We start from the raw sequence: 14,718 nt of genomic DNA on the forward strand, positions 1-14,718 counted from the left end.
CCATGCCTTATTGCCTATAGCACTTCTCAAAAAAAAAAAAAACAACAGTTTCCATCCTCTGCAAGCAGCATTCTAGCAAATCCCTTGAACAGTATGTGCGAACTGCACTGAGCCATGCTACAGCCAAAGCTGGCCAGAGCTCTAAGCACAACGCCGGCCTGGCCCGTCAGCCTCAGTTTCCCCGATGCCGAGGTTCAAACGGTGCCAGCTCGTTCTCGACAGGAACCTGAGCTGCCCAGGAAGGCAGCACGGAGAAGTGGATGTTCCTGTTTCTCCAAAACAACCTTTTAATTATGCTCCTTACTATAATAGCAGCCTTTTTCCAACACTTCAGCAGTCAGGGCTATTAATTTAGAGCTCAATGGCTAACAATGGTAGTATGAAAAACATCATCGTTTGGTAGGCTGTGTCCCTTCCTACACCGATCCAGAATTTTTCAGGGAAAAACCTCCCATTCCGTCAGTGCTCCTGGTCTGTGACACAGCAGATCCTCACTAACTTAGCAGTTTAAATGACCGATTTTCTGTCTGGTCATAAAGCACATCCTGTGCCACAGGGAGAGCTCATGTGCAGCCGCTCATCACAAAATCCAGCTCAGGTGAGCAGCAGGAAAACGTGGTTGTTAAACAGCCATGTGCAAGGCTACGATCGTGGAAGGACAGCTGCAGCACATTCTTTCTCTATTCTTATTGCAGGAATGCTATTTTCCCTGAACTGCAACAGCTTGTGCAGGAGTGAGGCCCATCCAAGCGCTGAAAGTTTCTTTTTTTTCCTATCACTGGGCAGGGGATGCCCTGCTGTGACCCACACTCACCGCCGCTGAGCGATACGTGCCCCCTGCTAACACCAGCTTCGGAAAAAATGACGCTAGCCAGTAAAAGATACAGCTACGTTATCCCTGAGGTTTGGCAATCAATCAGTTTCTTGCTCACTAAACAGAAGACAAAATGGTTAAGACTGGATCTGGATCTGTCTTCGCAGGTGGGCTGGGCTGCGGCAGCAGATGCCAGCAGGAATCCCGCGCATCCCAAGGCTGCACCTCCTCCAGCCAATTCAGCTGGTGCGAGACAACACCAGCCAGCTCTTAGCACGGAAAAGCTGTGTTTGCTCCAGCTGAAGGCTTTTCCTTACCATCATTCCCTTTCCAGCCTGTATGGCCACAAAGATTTTTTTTCTTTTTCGGGGATTTCCCACCCAGTAAGGATGTTCAGCACTCTGAGTGGCACGTACACATCTGGATACAGAGGGAAAGAGCCCCTTCAGAGAGCTGGGGAAAATCTTGCCAACACCTGCAGCACCTCTGTTTTCAGAGTTTTATTTCATTTGGGTGAAAGGTTTTGTGCCATTATTTGGATTTTAGAAATCACCCTCCAAAAATACCTGTTTAGTCAAACAGGGATGCTCCATTTTAGGCAACAGCAGCCATCTGAGGCCTCAGTGATGTGATCACCTTCGGAGACTGAGCTGAATAATCACATCAGCTGTTTGGCCCCAGCGTGTATTTTTATTATAATCTGGAGAAAACATAGGTTTCGTTTCTGCAGCTTCCCAAAGCTGCTGCTGTCATACTTCACGATGGCATGGTGCAGAAAGCAAGGGCTGAGCACTGAGCCCGGCTGCAGCCACTCCCGCCCCACCGCATCGCTTGGAGACATCGCTCAGTCAGAGGCGTCTGGATGAGTCTCCACAAATGCCCATCTGTCACCATCAGCTCAGTCCATCCCCTCTCCCAGTCCCTCCTTCAGAAACACCCTTCCTCTGACAGTTACTGGGGAAAAGCTTTTCTGGGCAAAAAGGGAAATTTAACTTGTCACCGCCAGTTCAGCCCTCTGTCACAGCTCTCACACCCAGTCCTGCCAGTGCCAGGTAATTTCTCCAAGACGCTGCCCCGCTCTCATCACTCCAGGGCTCAACTGTTGCAATGTTTTTCCCTGGCTTGCCCAAATCCCATTTTTCCTGCTGCACCACCTGGAAGGCTGTTGTGAACACCTTTACCCCACGCCATCAACGTTCTTCCCCATCAGCTTTCACAGGCAATTCCTCCGCTGATCCTCTCCTCACCTGCGTGCCAGCTCCGTGCCCCCTGCTTCCCCCTGAGCCCCAGCTGCTGTGGGGTGCAGCCGCTTGGGTCTTTCATGCCCAAACTCCAAAGGGCAGAATGGGACAGAACGGCTTACATTTTTTTATTTTTTTTTTTTAGGGTGGTGCTGGGAACTGGAAGAACAGAGCTGGCTAAACGCAGTTTGGAGTCAAACTGATGTTGAAGGGAATTGCTCACCTCTGGAATAAGCATAGCGACATCAAAGTATTTGTGCAGAATAATTAAGCTCAGGTTGGTTTCCATGAACCAACCAAATTCATTTCCATGAATTTTAGGAGGATTTCATGTGCATGAGGCAGCATCACCCCCGATCGTGGGGTACCGTCTGGTGTGGGCTCTTTCCAGGCTGCTCTGGGAGGAGCAGAGCCTCCACAGCCCGGCAGAAATCCTGGCCCCACTGATGCCAGGTGAGCCTGCACTGATTTCCTCAGGACCAGGATTTTATTTCACCTGCCCTGTCAGTGTGGAAAAGAGAAAGGACTCCGCTCCACTCTCCCACTCTCACTTTTTTCTCTGCGCCAGCCAGACCTGCCCTATTCATGGTTACAACCCTCGGGTTTGGACAGGAACACGCAGATGCACTCACGCCCTTTCTCCGGGCCACAGCGTATTTTCCAGCCGAGCAGGTTATCCCCAGACATGGGAAGGTTTAAGAAGCCAACCCCAAACGGAGCAGCGAAGTGAGGCTCTGCACGGTGCCCGCTGCAGACGCGTGTCCTGCAATGGCTGCAGGGGACAGGGAGGGACAGGGACACAGCGACCCCTCCGCGTGCCAAGAGCCCTCACCCGCCAACAGCCTGACCTTCTAAAAAAAAAAAAAAAATAAAAAAAGACTGTCTTTATTAAAAACCACCTTACAAAATGACATTGCTTCTCCTTTCTAACATGAAAGGTTACATGAGCATTTTAAATGCTAATTTGGTGCTTTCTGAAATCCCTGGTGACCCACGGCCATCTCCCATCACTTACATTTACTACTTCTGTCCCGTCAGCCTGGGCAGCCAGCTCGGAGTAAAACCCTTTCCAGCTCTTCAGATGATTTTCCCTGTCACTCACTGGGGCTATTAAGATTCTCAATGCGTGTATCTGGTTTCCAATAGTACAAGCCGCTTCTTAAAGGTTATAGTTTGTTTTAAATAGCACAGCCATCTGTCCTCCGGTGGCTGATGGGAGCTGAAGAAATCGAAGCAGCCAAAACAGAATTTTTCAAACTGTCAGTTTTTCGTTACAAATATTTCGGTTTAAATCAGACCCGCGTCCTAAAAAAAAAAAAAAGTCTATATATTTTTCTTGAGTATTTTACAAACTTTGCGAGTCTTGCTCTAACAGTTTTGTTGCATTGTTGGGATTTCATCAATGCAAATATCTGGCCTGAACCTCAGGCACTTTACAAACCACAGAAGAATCCTCATTTGCGTGCTTCTAGTCTCTGAATGAAAAACCATGAAAAACAGGTAGCCCTCACACACAGAACATTAAGAGAAAGTCTTCATGCAGAGAAGTCAGGCAGCTGGACCTGCATTTTTTTTTTTCCCAGTTCCCAAGTGTCAGTTAAAGAGCTGAGTTCAGCTCTTTTAAAAAGCTAAATCAATTTATTCACTTAATTCACAGGACTTTCTTAATTTGACAGATTATTTTTCAGGGAAATGGGTTCAGAGCACACAGGCCAGCTACGTGCAGCAGCTCTTACCAGCAGAAGTGCTAATACCTTGCTGGAAAAAATAAATATACATGAGAAGCAACCAGCCCTTCCTTAGGCAAACGCTGCTCCACATCAGAGAGCAGAGTATGGCCTCGCTGGCATCATCCAACCCCCCGTGAAAACGCTGATGGTCCCCTAGTACGGCCTTGGAAAAGCCCACGTCATAAATGGAGCATCCAAGGAGAGAAGACAGGCAACAAATGTATATTAATCAGAACAACATACCAAAGTTTATTGATTACTTCAAACAAAAGTTTCTGTAATGAATAAAGAGCAAGTTGCATTCATAAAAGGTAACATTCACATTCAATTTCTTTTATATAAAGCAACATAAATGTATAAAATTGCATTTAAGTGAAAAAATGTAAGGTTGCAGTCCTTTTTTTTCCAAGAAGCTGAAAATGTATCTTCTCATTGCCTGTATATAATTTACACTTTCTACATACTACACGGTTTAAAAAAAAAAAAAAAAAAATCCATAGCTGGGAAATTGGATAAATGGTGCAGTATTAGGTAAGTTTTTCAACTGTGTGTACACAAATTCAATTTCAAGCTTTTATGCAATTCCAAGTCGTTTATAATATTCTCATAAGGATTAGGATTAGTTTTTGAAAAGTAGCTATGACTACACCAAGTTCCTCCGTTATCACACAACAGTTTTAAAGGGAATCTTAATTACTTTTCTTATCATTCAGTGTCACTAGCCAGTGATTAAACTTCAATGAATTACTATGAAAAAAAACCCCAGCCTTTTTTCCTTCAAGTTTTCCCACCGATAAGCCCGTACTGACCTTGTAGCTCACTATGAGCACTGTAACAGCGCAGCGCGTATTGCGGTACGCGGACAACAATCACAGCGTCGCTGTCGGATTACTGCCACCTCAGCATCCTGCTGGCTTGTACCTTACGGTTACTATTGCCACTTTTTCTTCCCTTCTCTAACCCCAAAAGGGGTCTCCTCTTTCCCCTGATCTCACAGGTCACCCGCAGCAATAGGAATTTCAGTTCTGCCATTGCTGAATGACGAGGATCAGCTCTTCTGCAGGTCCAGGGCAGCCCGGCTGTCCTGGCATCCCCAGCACTACCCCAGTGCGTCAGCTGAAGATCCAAGCCCAAGAAAAACCTTCATTTTCCCCAGAAGAGCTGCAATTCAAGACATCTGACTTTAATTCCAACACACCTGCCAGCACACATGCCTTGGGTTTGAATGTACAGCTATCACAATGGCTTGCTCCATCCTGAGACAGGACGCTTGGAAACGGGAAGAGAAAGATTTGGTTCTCAGGTCTTAAAACAGGCTGCAGAAACGAGCCCGTTTAAGCGGCTTTATTTGGACAGTTCGCACATACATGGCAAGCTTTGCTCTGTTCCCAGTAACGCCAACAGCAAAACCTCCAGCTGAATTTCACGGGAACAGACTTTGACCCTAGGAGCAGAGCACGACACAAAACTAAACAAGAAGCAAGGTGTCAGGCTTGGGACCATTCGGGCTCGGAATGGTTTTGAATCACAGGAATCAGGCACCTCAGCGCCCGCTTTGTAAAGGTTGTGTAAACACAAGTCAGCAACTGTATATTTAAGGAGAAAGGTTAGATTTGGCATGTAGAGCATATCTTCATTGTATTCATCGCATAATTGATCTGTAGGCACCACATTTCAGCAAGAAAAGTTGAGAACGGGACAAGGTCTGCAAGTTGAATTCTAGGTCCATGAAATGAGCTAGGAAAAGGTGAAAAAAAGGAAAGTTAAAAAAAAAAAAAAAAAGCTTTGCCCACGGGACACATGCTGGAAGTGCAGCTCCTTGCTTGCATGCAGCAAGGTGATGAGCCGCGGTTGCGAACACGGTGCTAACGAACACCACTTGCGTTGAGGCCAGTGCAGCATGTATTACACAGTGGTCCTGTTCACACAGCCCCTCTTGTGCTGGGGGATTTCAGAGCAGCCACCAACCACAGGGACTGTGCACACCCCTTTCCCACTCAGGTAAGACACTCTGCAAAGTCCTTACGATGCACACCAGAATGTGCCTGCAGCTGGTCCACATCCTGCTTCCACCAGCGTCAAAGATGGACCTCAGGGGTGGCAGCCAGAGAGCAAGGCTCGATTCTTCTGAAAATTAACAGTCCACAGTTCAGCAAAATTTGATGAAAGGAATGTTCCATCTAGTCCCACGTTGTTGTTTCTGTAAGTGACACAAAGCCTGAGCAAGCAGGAGCCAAACCCAGCCGCAGCGTAGAGCTTGTTACTTCTGGAATGAGACTCGAATGCTTCTTCCTGCGCATCGCTCTGCAGAGTCCCAGCGCCGGGGGCAGTCAGCACGAGGGGGGACCTCCACACTGAACGGTGGTGGCACACAGGGTGCTCCGCCACTGCCTATGACTTCACGCAAAAAAAAAGCTGCTTTTTCCACATATGAATTACCAGAGAATTAAAAAAAAATTTTTAAAAAAATCGAGCATCAGGCATCTCACCTCTGCCGTGCACAACCTAAGTTCCCATGACCATGGTACAGGTAGATTTCAGAAGAACATGCCAATTTAAAAACCAAATAAAGTGTAAAATGAAATCAGGTTCACGTATTCCTTTTATTTTTAAACCGGCTTCTTTTTTCCTTAGTGCAAATAACTCAAGATGCAGTTTCATACGCCTGCAGGTTTACAGGCACAGCCCGCGCCCCTGGGATCACCCAAGGACCGCGCTGTCACTCAGACCTTTAAAGTGTAGAAGCCACTGCACAGTGCAGGAACGTAAGCACAACCACAGGAGCCTGGGCAAAATGGCTGCAAGTCTGGCACAGCCCAGCTTTTGAGATGCTTTCCTCCCCCACAGCAGCTTCCTTCCGTCACAAGCAGCCACAACAGGAGAGAAAATGACCTTTTCTTCCCCCTCCATCAGGAATAAACCCATCGGCAAACCGGCCGCGGGAGGATGCTCAGGCACTTCCCAGCACCACGGGTCTCCGCACAGACACCACCGCTGCGGATGGACCGCAGACCCCTCCCAGCCGTACCCAGGGGATGGATACGCGACCGGACTCTTTGCACCGTTGGTGAAGATGTCTCCTGAATTTTCAAGTATTTCTGCCACGTGCATCTGGCAACTCACGGCTGGGAAGGGGCAGCCCCTGCCGAGGGGTCGCAGCCCCTGCACCGGACGAGATGCTTGCAGGGATGCATCCACTTCTGCATGAGAGGAGCCGGCTTTCCCCGGCGTCTTCGGGAAGCCGGAGAGGGATGTTACTGGGTTTAAAGTCTGTGCTACTTCTTTGGTCAGGCAGAGCAAGAGACTTCAGCAGCTCCCTGCTGCTCTCGGACAGACCTGCAGCGGGCAGAGGGAGCCCCCGTGTGAAATGGTGCTGGCATTGCTCTCTCACACTTCACTTCATGCTGTTTTGGATGAATTCCTAGAGATGCTTTCTCAGCCTCCAATGACGTAGACTTTTGATCTGGCAGATTTCTTTTCAGGGGGTGGGGAAGCCACAAGACCAAAGACAAACGGGTACCATGGGGCCAGTGCCCTGGCTACTGCTGTATCAGCATGGCTGCTTACTGTACTTGGTAATATTAGAGAACTGTTAGGTTAAAACCACGTGTTTTTCCTACAGCATGACAGTACGCAGTGTTCGTACGGAGCACTTTAAAGTATCCTGAGAGGACATCTTTCTGCCAAATTAGTAACAGCATCTTCAGTCTTGACATAACCATTCTCTATACGTTTGTATGAGACTAATATAGGCAGATCGAGGGGGCCAGTCTACAAAAAGCAGAAAGAAAAACGCACGTGTATTGCAATTGTTACATTCTTCTGTTATTGTCAGAAAAAAATACTTAAAATTTTATAGGAGAAGAATGATTAGACCATGATAAAAGTGCCAAATTTCACTCACAACCAAGTAACAGGATGGTAAATCAATTTGCACAATCTCGCTGTCACCTGTGGCTCCCACTCTGCCCCAGTCCAGCTGCCTCCCACCCCAGTACACAGCAGTGCAGAGCACCCACCTAACGCCTGCCGGGAAGGAACAGCTGCTCGGCTCGCTGGCAATGCCCGTGCAAGCAGAAACAAGGATTTATGCAGAGACAAACTGATTCCTTTAGAAGCAGGTGTGGGCACAAAGGTAGGAGAGTTCTGCAGAAAATCTGCAGTTTTATGTTTGCAGCAGCCACCACACAGCTACGTAACATCTCATTACAAGTGAAATTGTGAATTCAATTAGGCACTTTTAAAAATTCTGTTATCAGCTTACTATGATGTTTAAAATCAAGTCAACTTGTACTAGGACGCTCCGTGTGTGTGTACACGGAGACATGCCTGCCGTACCGTATGTTGACGTACATAGACAAGTACACGTGTTTAGTTCCAATCTATGCAGATGAATTAAAATGTACTTATTTCTACCCGACAGAACAGCATGCACCCTAGAAAAAAGAGGGATTTTGGTACAATTCAGATGCAATACTGGAATCATTTTAATAGCTGAGACGAGATTTGAATACTTCACTGTGAATACACCAGTACTAGCTTTTATAACCACTGTTAGCACAATTTGCTGTCTGTATTCTCAGACTAAATTGTCTGTTAACATTAGACTAAAATATCAGTTATATTGAAAGATTTGTTTACATATGGCAAAATACTTCAGCTTGAGCTACAAAATATTTCAGTTTGAGAAGATCTGTAGACATACAGGATTCTGAAAAGGCTGGACAGGACAATGTTCCCAAATTAAAATGCATCCCAAGCATTGCATCTCCATCCCACAAGGACAGGTGCCCCACACCGATAGTCAAGAGGATTACAAGAACCATAGTTTAATTGATTTAGGGGGGTTACATTTGGTTAATCGATGCCTTTTAGAACCATCCCAACTCTTTTGGACAGGGTACCTGTTACAACACACTAGACTCATCTGAGAACGTTCTTAAAAGAAGTGGTCTGATAGAAGGTCTGGCCGACAATGAATCAGGTGCCTTCCTGCTGCTCTGCAACAGCGAGGCAAAAAGACTTATAGCACACACGACACTTGCTCCTGCCTAATGGTCATACATCTAAGACATGCACGTACCTTTTAACAGCGAAGTCATATCGTAAGGGATGTAGCAATACACACTCCCTAAATATTGTGGTGATTAATACCGGCTGGGTTTTGCAGCGGAAGAGGCACGGAGGGTATTCAGAAAAAAGCCCTGCTTTCTGAAAAGCTTAACTTCAGGCGGTTTATGCTACAGGTGCTTTCAAGGAAGGAGGAAACCATCCTTGATCTCCTCATAACCGATATTTTTAAAATAGCGCGTCATACCGGAGACCTGCAGTGAAACCAAACACTTGGGACGTGTATGCAAGGCACTTTGCTCTGGGGTAGCCCCCGCATCCCCCATGGTCAGCAAGTCCAAGCCTATCCCTCTTTGCGAGGGCTGAGCGCAGTGGTTTATTCACCAGTACAAAGAACAGCAGCAGCAGTAATGAGTGGGATGGACTGGGCAAGATGGGCACTTGGGGAGCTCCTCCTACATTAAACAGACCAGAGCTGTTTGCCAGGTCATCCAGAGGATGGTCAAAATTGAGTCCACTTTGTCCCATGCTTTAGAGAAGTCTGTATCCAGCCCACTAACACACAAAACTACAGCAGGGGAGGAGAGCGTAACCAGCATCGGCTGCATCCACATCACTCGGACATCCCGAGCACGACCAGCTCACCCACCTGAGGTGCAGCATGAGACCGAAGGGGAAGAGACAGACAAAATATTTAAGCAAAAGATTTAAATTAAAGCAAAAGGGGGGGAAAAGCAGAGGTTTGCTGTATGAGCAAATCTAAACACAGATTTTTAGGTGTTAGGCATTAGAAAGAGGGGAAAAAGCAGTAGAGCAAGCAACACATAGTGACTCAGAAAGGAAATCACCTTATTCACTCCAAGAAAAGCTGTGATTGCTGGAAGTTTGAGAAAGCATGAAGATAGTGGATGTTCCTGAGGAAGGAAGGCGCTTCGTTACCTAGTTCACAACAGCACAAAAGACAGAAAATTGCAGTACAAGAAAGAGAAAGGCAGAAACCAAGGCAAACACAAATGCGCCCTGCAGTTAAAAAACCCAACCAAACAAACAAACCAAAACATTTCCACACAGAAAATTTAAGAAAGACTGAGCAGAGCCAATGCGTTGGTTTACAGGGAACTCGGGATGAAACCCAATTCTGTTAAGGTCAAGGGCAAATGCCCACGGACCTGGCCTCAGTCCATCCTCCCCTTCCAGAGGGACCCTCAGCTGTCAAGTTAGGGGTTCAGGCACCTCAATAACTGCCCTAATCTTGTTTTTCACTTAATGATCCCCTTGGGAAACTGATGTTTATTTTTTCTCAATATTAAGGTCAGGATTCCCAAAAAGGGTCCTATTTTGAAATCATCTACCTGGTCTTAGATACCTTTAAAAATTAGGTGACTGACTTCAGTGTCTGACTGCTGCCAAAGACACCTGGAGCCAGTATCTGCTTCAGGCATTTTATAAAGCTCTTACTCAAAATGTACATTTAAATAAGGCTCAGCCTGCGTTAGTTTGGTATGCACATATAAAGAGACTTTTTTGGTCGACACTTACTTTGCTTTGCTAAATGATTTCACAAGAGCCTTTTTTAACACATATAAAGGACTCTCAAAAGCAAGCACAGCATGAGGGAATGGATCTTCTGGCCACCAGCTGAAGGCAAAGCTGGGTCACCTCTCGAGTGAGTTGAGCTGAGGCTCAGTAACCCCCAGGTCACCGGCCTCGCTCCATCCTATGCCTGCAGCTGAGAGCAACTCACTTCCAGGCTGTTCAATAGGGGTGTTGAGCTAGAAACTATTAAATTAGGCTTAATTGGAAAAAATTACACGGAGGCTCAAAGAATTCAACAATATTTCTTTCACCCTCTCTACTGCTTTCAACTTTAATGGTTCAGGGTTGTTTTTGTTTTTTTTTCTGTCTTGCAGATACAAGTTTTACTTCACTGATACTGTACTAAACTTGTATTTCAAATGTAAGGCAAGGCACTTTACTACTTCATTGGATATGTATTTCTTTTAAATTGGAATAATCATGATTTTTAAAAACAGACCAAAGAGAAATTATCACAGCTAAGAAAAATGCACCTCACAGGATATAAGAGCTTCAAGGAGTGAAGCCTGTTTTAAACCTCAGTATTTGGAAGGTCAGCCCATGGGACACGGTCAGACCAGCTAGGCACTGCTTTGCCGGTACCACGGAGCTGGTCCGGGACACGGCTGGCAGGGCAGAAGCCACCTTTGCAAGCTGCTACCTCTGCACTGGCCAAAACCTGCAGCTGTGCTGCTGGGGAGAGCTATGGCCAAACCCACTCGGCCAGCATCTGCTGGGTGTCAGTGAGGGGGTGACCCTGCGCCAGCAGCGCTGGCCCCTGACCCTTCGGCGGGGCTCTACTGCTGCCCAAGGACGTGCAAACCTGATGGCAAGAGGCCAGGGCCGACAGTCAATACGCCGTGTGCTGACCCGACGCAGGACTTGCTGCTCTTGCAGGGGAAAGAGAGGGGCTGCAGGAGGGAGGCAAGGAGCGGGGAGCGGCGGAGGCATGGCCGGGGTGAGCAGGGGCTGCCCGGGGGGACGGTGCTGTGGGGATGCTCAGCACCTCTGGGAAAGCAGAGAGCAAGGGGCAGGGGGTTTCTCAGTACAGTGCGAGTCATGAGGCCAGCAGTGCTGGAGTGACCAAGAAAACTTTTAGGAGATGGTTTACACTTCTAAAACAAGCCCTCCTCCTCAGTAGTGGAGGAAAGCTGTTAAGAAATCAGATTGCTTTTGAGGAGAGCTAGACACCGCAGGCTAACGCTGAGGTCCAAGTCCTCGGTTATTAAGGAGGGTGAGTAGATGTGACAAGATCTGACCCTGTTCCTCCTGTACCCGATGGACATACCCAAGGGGAACATCATGGGTGTGTTCTTTGACATAAAAACAACTAGCCTTTTTTTTCAGGACACTATATGGTGGCCTTGCTGATCAGTTCAGGTTGGAAAAGGGTTATGGTACTTTTGTAAGAGACAGCAGGTTTCCATTCAGTGAAGGCAACTACAGAAAGGTTGAGTCTCTCCTTGCTATAGATCCAGGCAGTATTTTAGACGAGCTTCTTGACATTTCTGGCACATGAAAGAGCAAGATGAGACCCTAGAAAGCCTTCTTGAGACGTGAACGGTACACGGTGCTGTTAAAGGTTCATCTGGTGCTTAAAAGTAAGAGAGGTCTTCCTAAAAACACTGCACGATACATAATCTTGTTCCTTACCTGATGACTTTTCTCTTTTATATTTTTTAAAACTATTAGAAGAATTTCTGGGAAAAGGCTGATAAAGATCAGGAGAATTATTGCCAGCCACGTGGAAACAGAAGTCAGCATATGGGCAAATACAAAATACATTCTTTGCTGCTTCAAGAAAGGCCTGAAAAAGAAAGGATAAAAAGAAATTTTGGTTAACATGCATTTCCCAAGGAGGTCAGCATCAAAGGCAGATTCAGATGAAACCATTAGCAGTAATGTCACCCTTTGAGATGGATACAGCCTCCACATAAACACACTGTCCATCTTTCTCCCAGCGCGCCTCCTGCCTTCAACTGCACTAGTTCTGAAGGACTGTCCTGTCACCTTACACAATGTATTTTGCATCTTCCACATCTGTTTCACTTTGAGTGGGGAAAATGACCAATTTTGCTACTATCACTGAAGGACAGATTATTCACCTTGTCAAAAACCAGATCATTTTATTTCAACTTTGGATTTTGCTATAGCTCCCAGTTTGCTTTTGATGGCGGAAATCCAGAGAATCTTGGTTCCAAGAGATTATTTGTGTCTTTCTCCCTCCCTTGATAATGAAGGGGAACTGACAGGTGCTTCTGAAAAATGCCTCATAAATAACTGACTACAAGGATCCCAAAGCAGTTGTTGCTTACCATGAACTCCAAAATACTGAGCTATGCAAGTTAAACAGACCAGTAAAAAACTCACGCATTTCAGCACAGAGATCTGGATAGGTTGCAAATCTGAATCTGCTGGTTAGAAACACTGAAGAGTTAAATAAAGCCTGTGACCCCCAATTAAAATATTTAAATCAGTTCCACACCTTTATTAGCAGGCTGCTGGGTCAAGGATCTATCTAATAACCCATGGCACTAGCCCATGGGAAAGCAAAGGTGTAAAATGGGAGATACTGTGAATGTCAACACAAACCTCTACTCTAGCACGGGAAACAGAAAACTAATATTTGAAATGTACTATTGCTTGCCTGCTTCTGCAAGACATTAAGCCTAAAACCCTGGGCGCGCTCAAATCAATGAGAATTTCTTCTACTCAGATCCAGGACTTCAGCAGCAGGATCTGCGCTTTCTCCTGCTTTTTTCTCCCTCTTAAGCTGCCCCAGAGTGTCGATGTCTGCCTCATCTGCTTCTTCCTTCTGTATCACTGGGTTTCTTTCCACCATCAGTTTTCCCTTTCTTTCCCATCCACATGCACACACAGATCCAGAAATATTTACCCTGGAACCTCCCAATGAAGACAAGGACCTCAGCACCAGAAATGCAGAAAAGCAAACCACCTGGATGGTGACCAGGATGGCCAAAGCCAAGCACCTGGATGGCGACCAAGGTGTTATTTGCTTTTAGGTAATCTCTTCAGTAGAGAAAGGAGCATGGTTGCACACACCCTGCCATCCGTAAATCTCTGGAGAGTCCAACCGAGGGGATGCTGCAACCATGCACCCTGCAAAGCCAGTGCTGGGCATTCCCCTAAGGAAAAAGAAAAGCTACTTGCCAAATGACTCCTCCCCAAAAGAACGAGAAAAACACATAGAAGGCAAGGGAGCCCCAAATGACAAAGTGGTTCATCCACGTCCAGAATCTGGTATCTAGCGCTAGCTGTGTGAATAAAAAAAGAGACAGAACAGGCATTAGATGCAGAGTGTATTTGATTGTATTTATATGACATTTCAGACTGCTTCCACGTAAGGTTGAAGGTTCTCCAAACAGCTACCTCTCTGCATATGTGCACCAGAGAACACATTGTCAGTATCTACACACTGGCACAGTGTCAACAGGGAAACAGGGAATTTCTAATTGCTACTGACACTTTTTTAATAGAGTAAATTTGATGCAGTCTCTGATGCTACAGGAAAGGTGTGTCTAAAGGTTACAGGGACCGTAATTGCCTCCTGCCACCACCTGCTGCCCTGAACCAAACACAAAAGACCTTTTGTAAGGTCTTATGCAAACTGTTTGTTCCATAAAGCTCCGTGAAACAAAGTAGATTTGCTATTATGATTCGACAGATGTACTTTTGTGATCCCTCCAGTGCTTAGCCAGATCTGAAACAAGGTGGACAAAGCCAAGTTCTCTATCGCTCCTCTCCTCTTGCTGGAACTGAACACCAAGAGGTGAAAGCATGGGTAAAAGTCAATTGTAATCAACTAGAGTTGCCAAAAGAGCACAAAAAAATAGGAAAATTATTTAAACAAAATACTTATAGACCAGCACAGCCCAGGAACACAGACTACACAAAGGACAATGGTCAATGAGCAAGTTCTGCTTTTACGGAAGAGAAGATTTAAATGTGGTGAGAAACACTCATAGAAACTTCATCTTCAACACACTTACTGCATGATCTTACAGCACATACACATGCATTGAAAAATGGCTGCAGTAAGTGACTGAAAAAGAAAGGAGGATCCTAACCTTCAGAGTGACGGTGAACACCAGCACGGTGAAAACAATCGTCCCAAAGGTCCAGTTCCCAAAAACCTGAAAAACACATTACATTGCCACAGGCGCCTCTGTCCATCTCCTCGGAGAGGCACAGAAATGACGATGAGGACAGGGGTGCAAGCAGGGACTGGAGAGGAAGGACAAGATGGAGTAACTGCTATGGGGGACTG

The 14,718-nt window shown here is 46.2% G+C and overlaps 1 protein-coding gene across 9 annotated transcripts in view; it reads right to left on the bottom strand.

Annotated features, from left to right (window-relative positions):
• Positions 1–4,006: 4,006 nt before the first annotated feature.
• ATP11C (ATPase phospholipid transporting 11C (ATP11C blood group)) overlaps positions 4,007–14,718 on the bottom strand; it is a 58,369-nt gene continuing 47,657 nt past the window's right edge. Inside the window, exons 26-30 of one of the 9 annotated variants that reach the window (XM_086756780.1) lie at positions 14,519–14,584; positions 13,602–13,705; positions 12,084–12,237; positions 9,704–9,794; positions 4,007–7,556 (exon numbers count right to left, since the gene is read on the bottom strand). In XM_086756780.1, coding sequence (XP_086612906.1) covers positions 9,705–9,794; positions 12,084–12,237; positions 13,602–13,705; positions 14,519–14,584 — 414 coding nt within the window. In that variant the 3' untranslated portion in view covers positions 4,007–7,556; position 9,704. Of the gene's footprint in view, positions 7,557–8,689; positions 8,786–9,703; positions 9,795–12,083; positions 12,238–13,601; positions 13,706–14,518; positions 14,585–14,718 lie in introns of those variants that run through there. The other 8 variants (XM_086756779.1, XM_086756781.1, XM_086756782.1 and 5 more) reach the window with 8 other exon arrangements.

Source organism: Chlamydotis macqueenii, chromosome 11 (assembly GCF_036417535.1).
Source record: "Chlamydotis macqueenii isolate bChlMac1 chromosome 11, bChlMac1.mat, whole genome shotgun sequence".
Taxonomy (NCBI): domain Eukaryota; kingdom Metazoa; phylum Chordata; class Aves; order Otidiformes; family Otididae; genus Chlamydotis; species Chlamydotis macqueenii.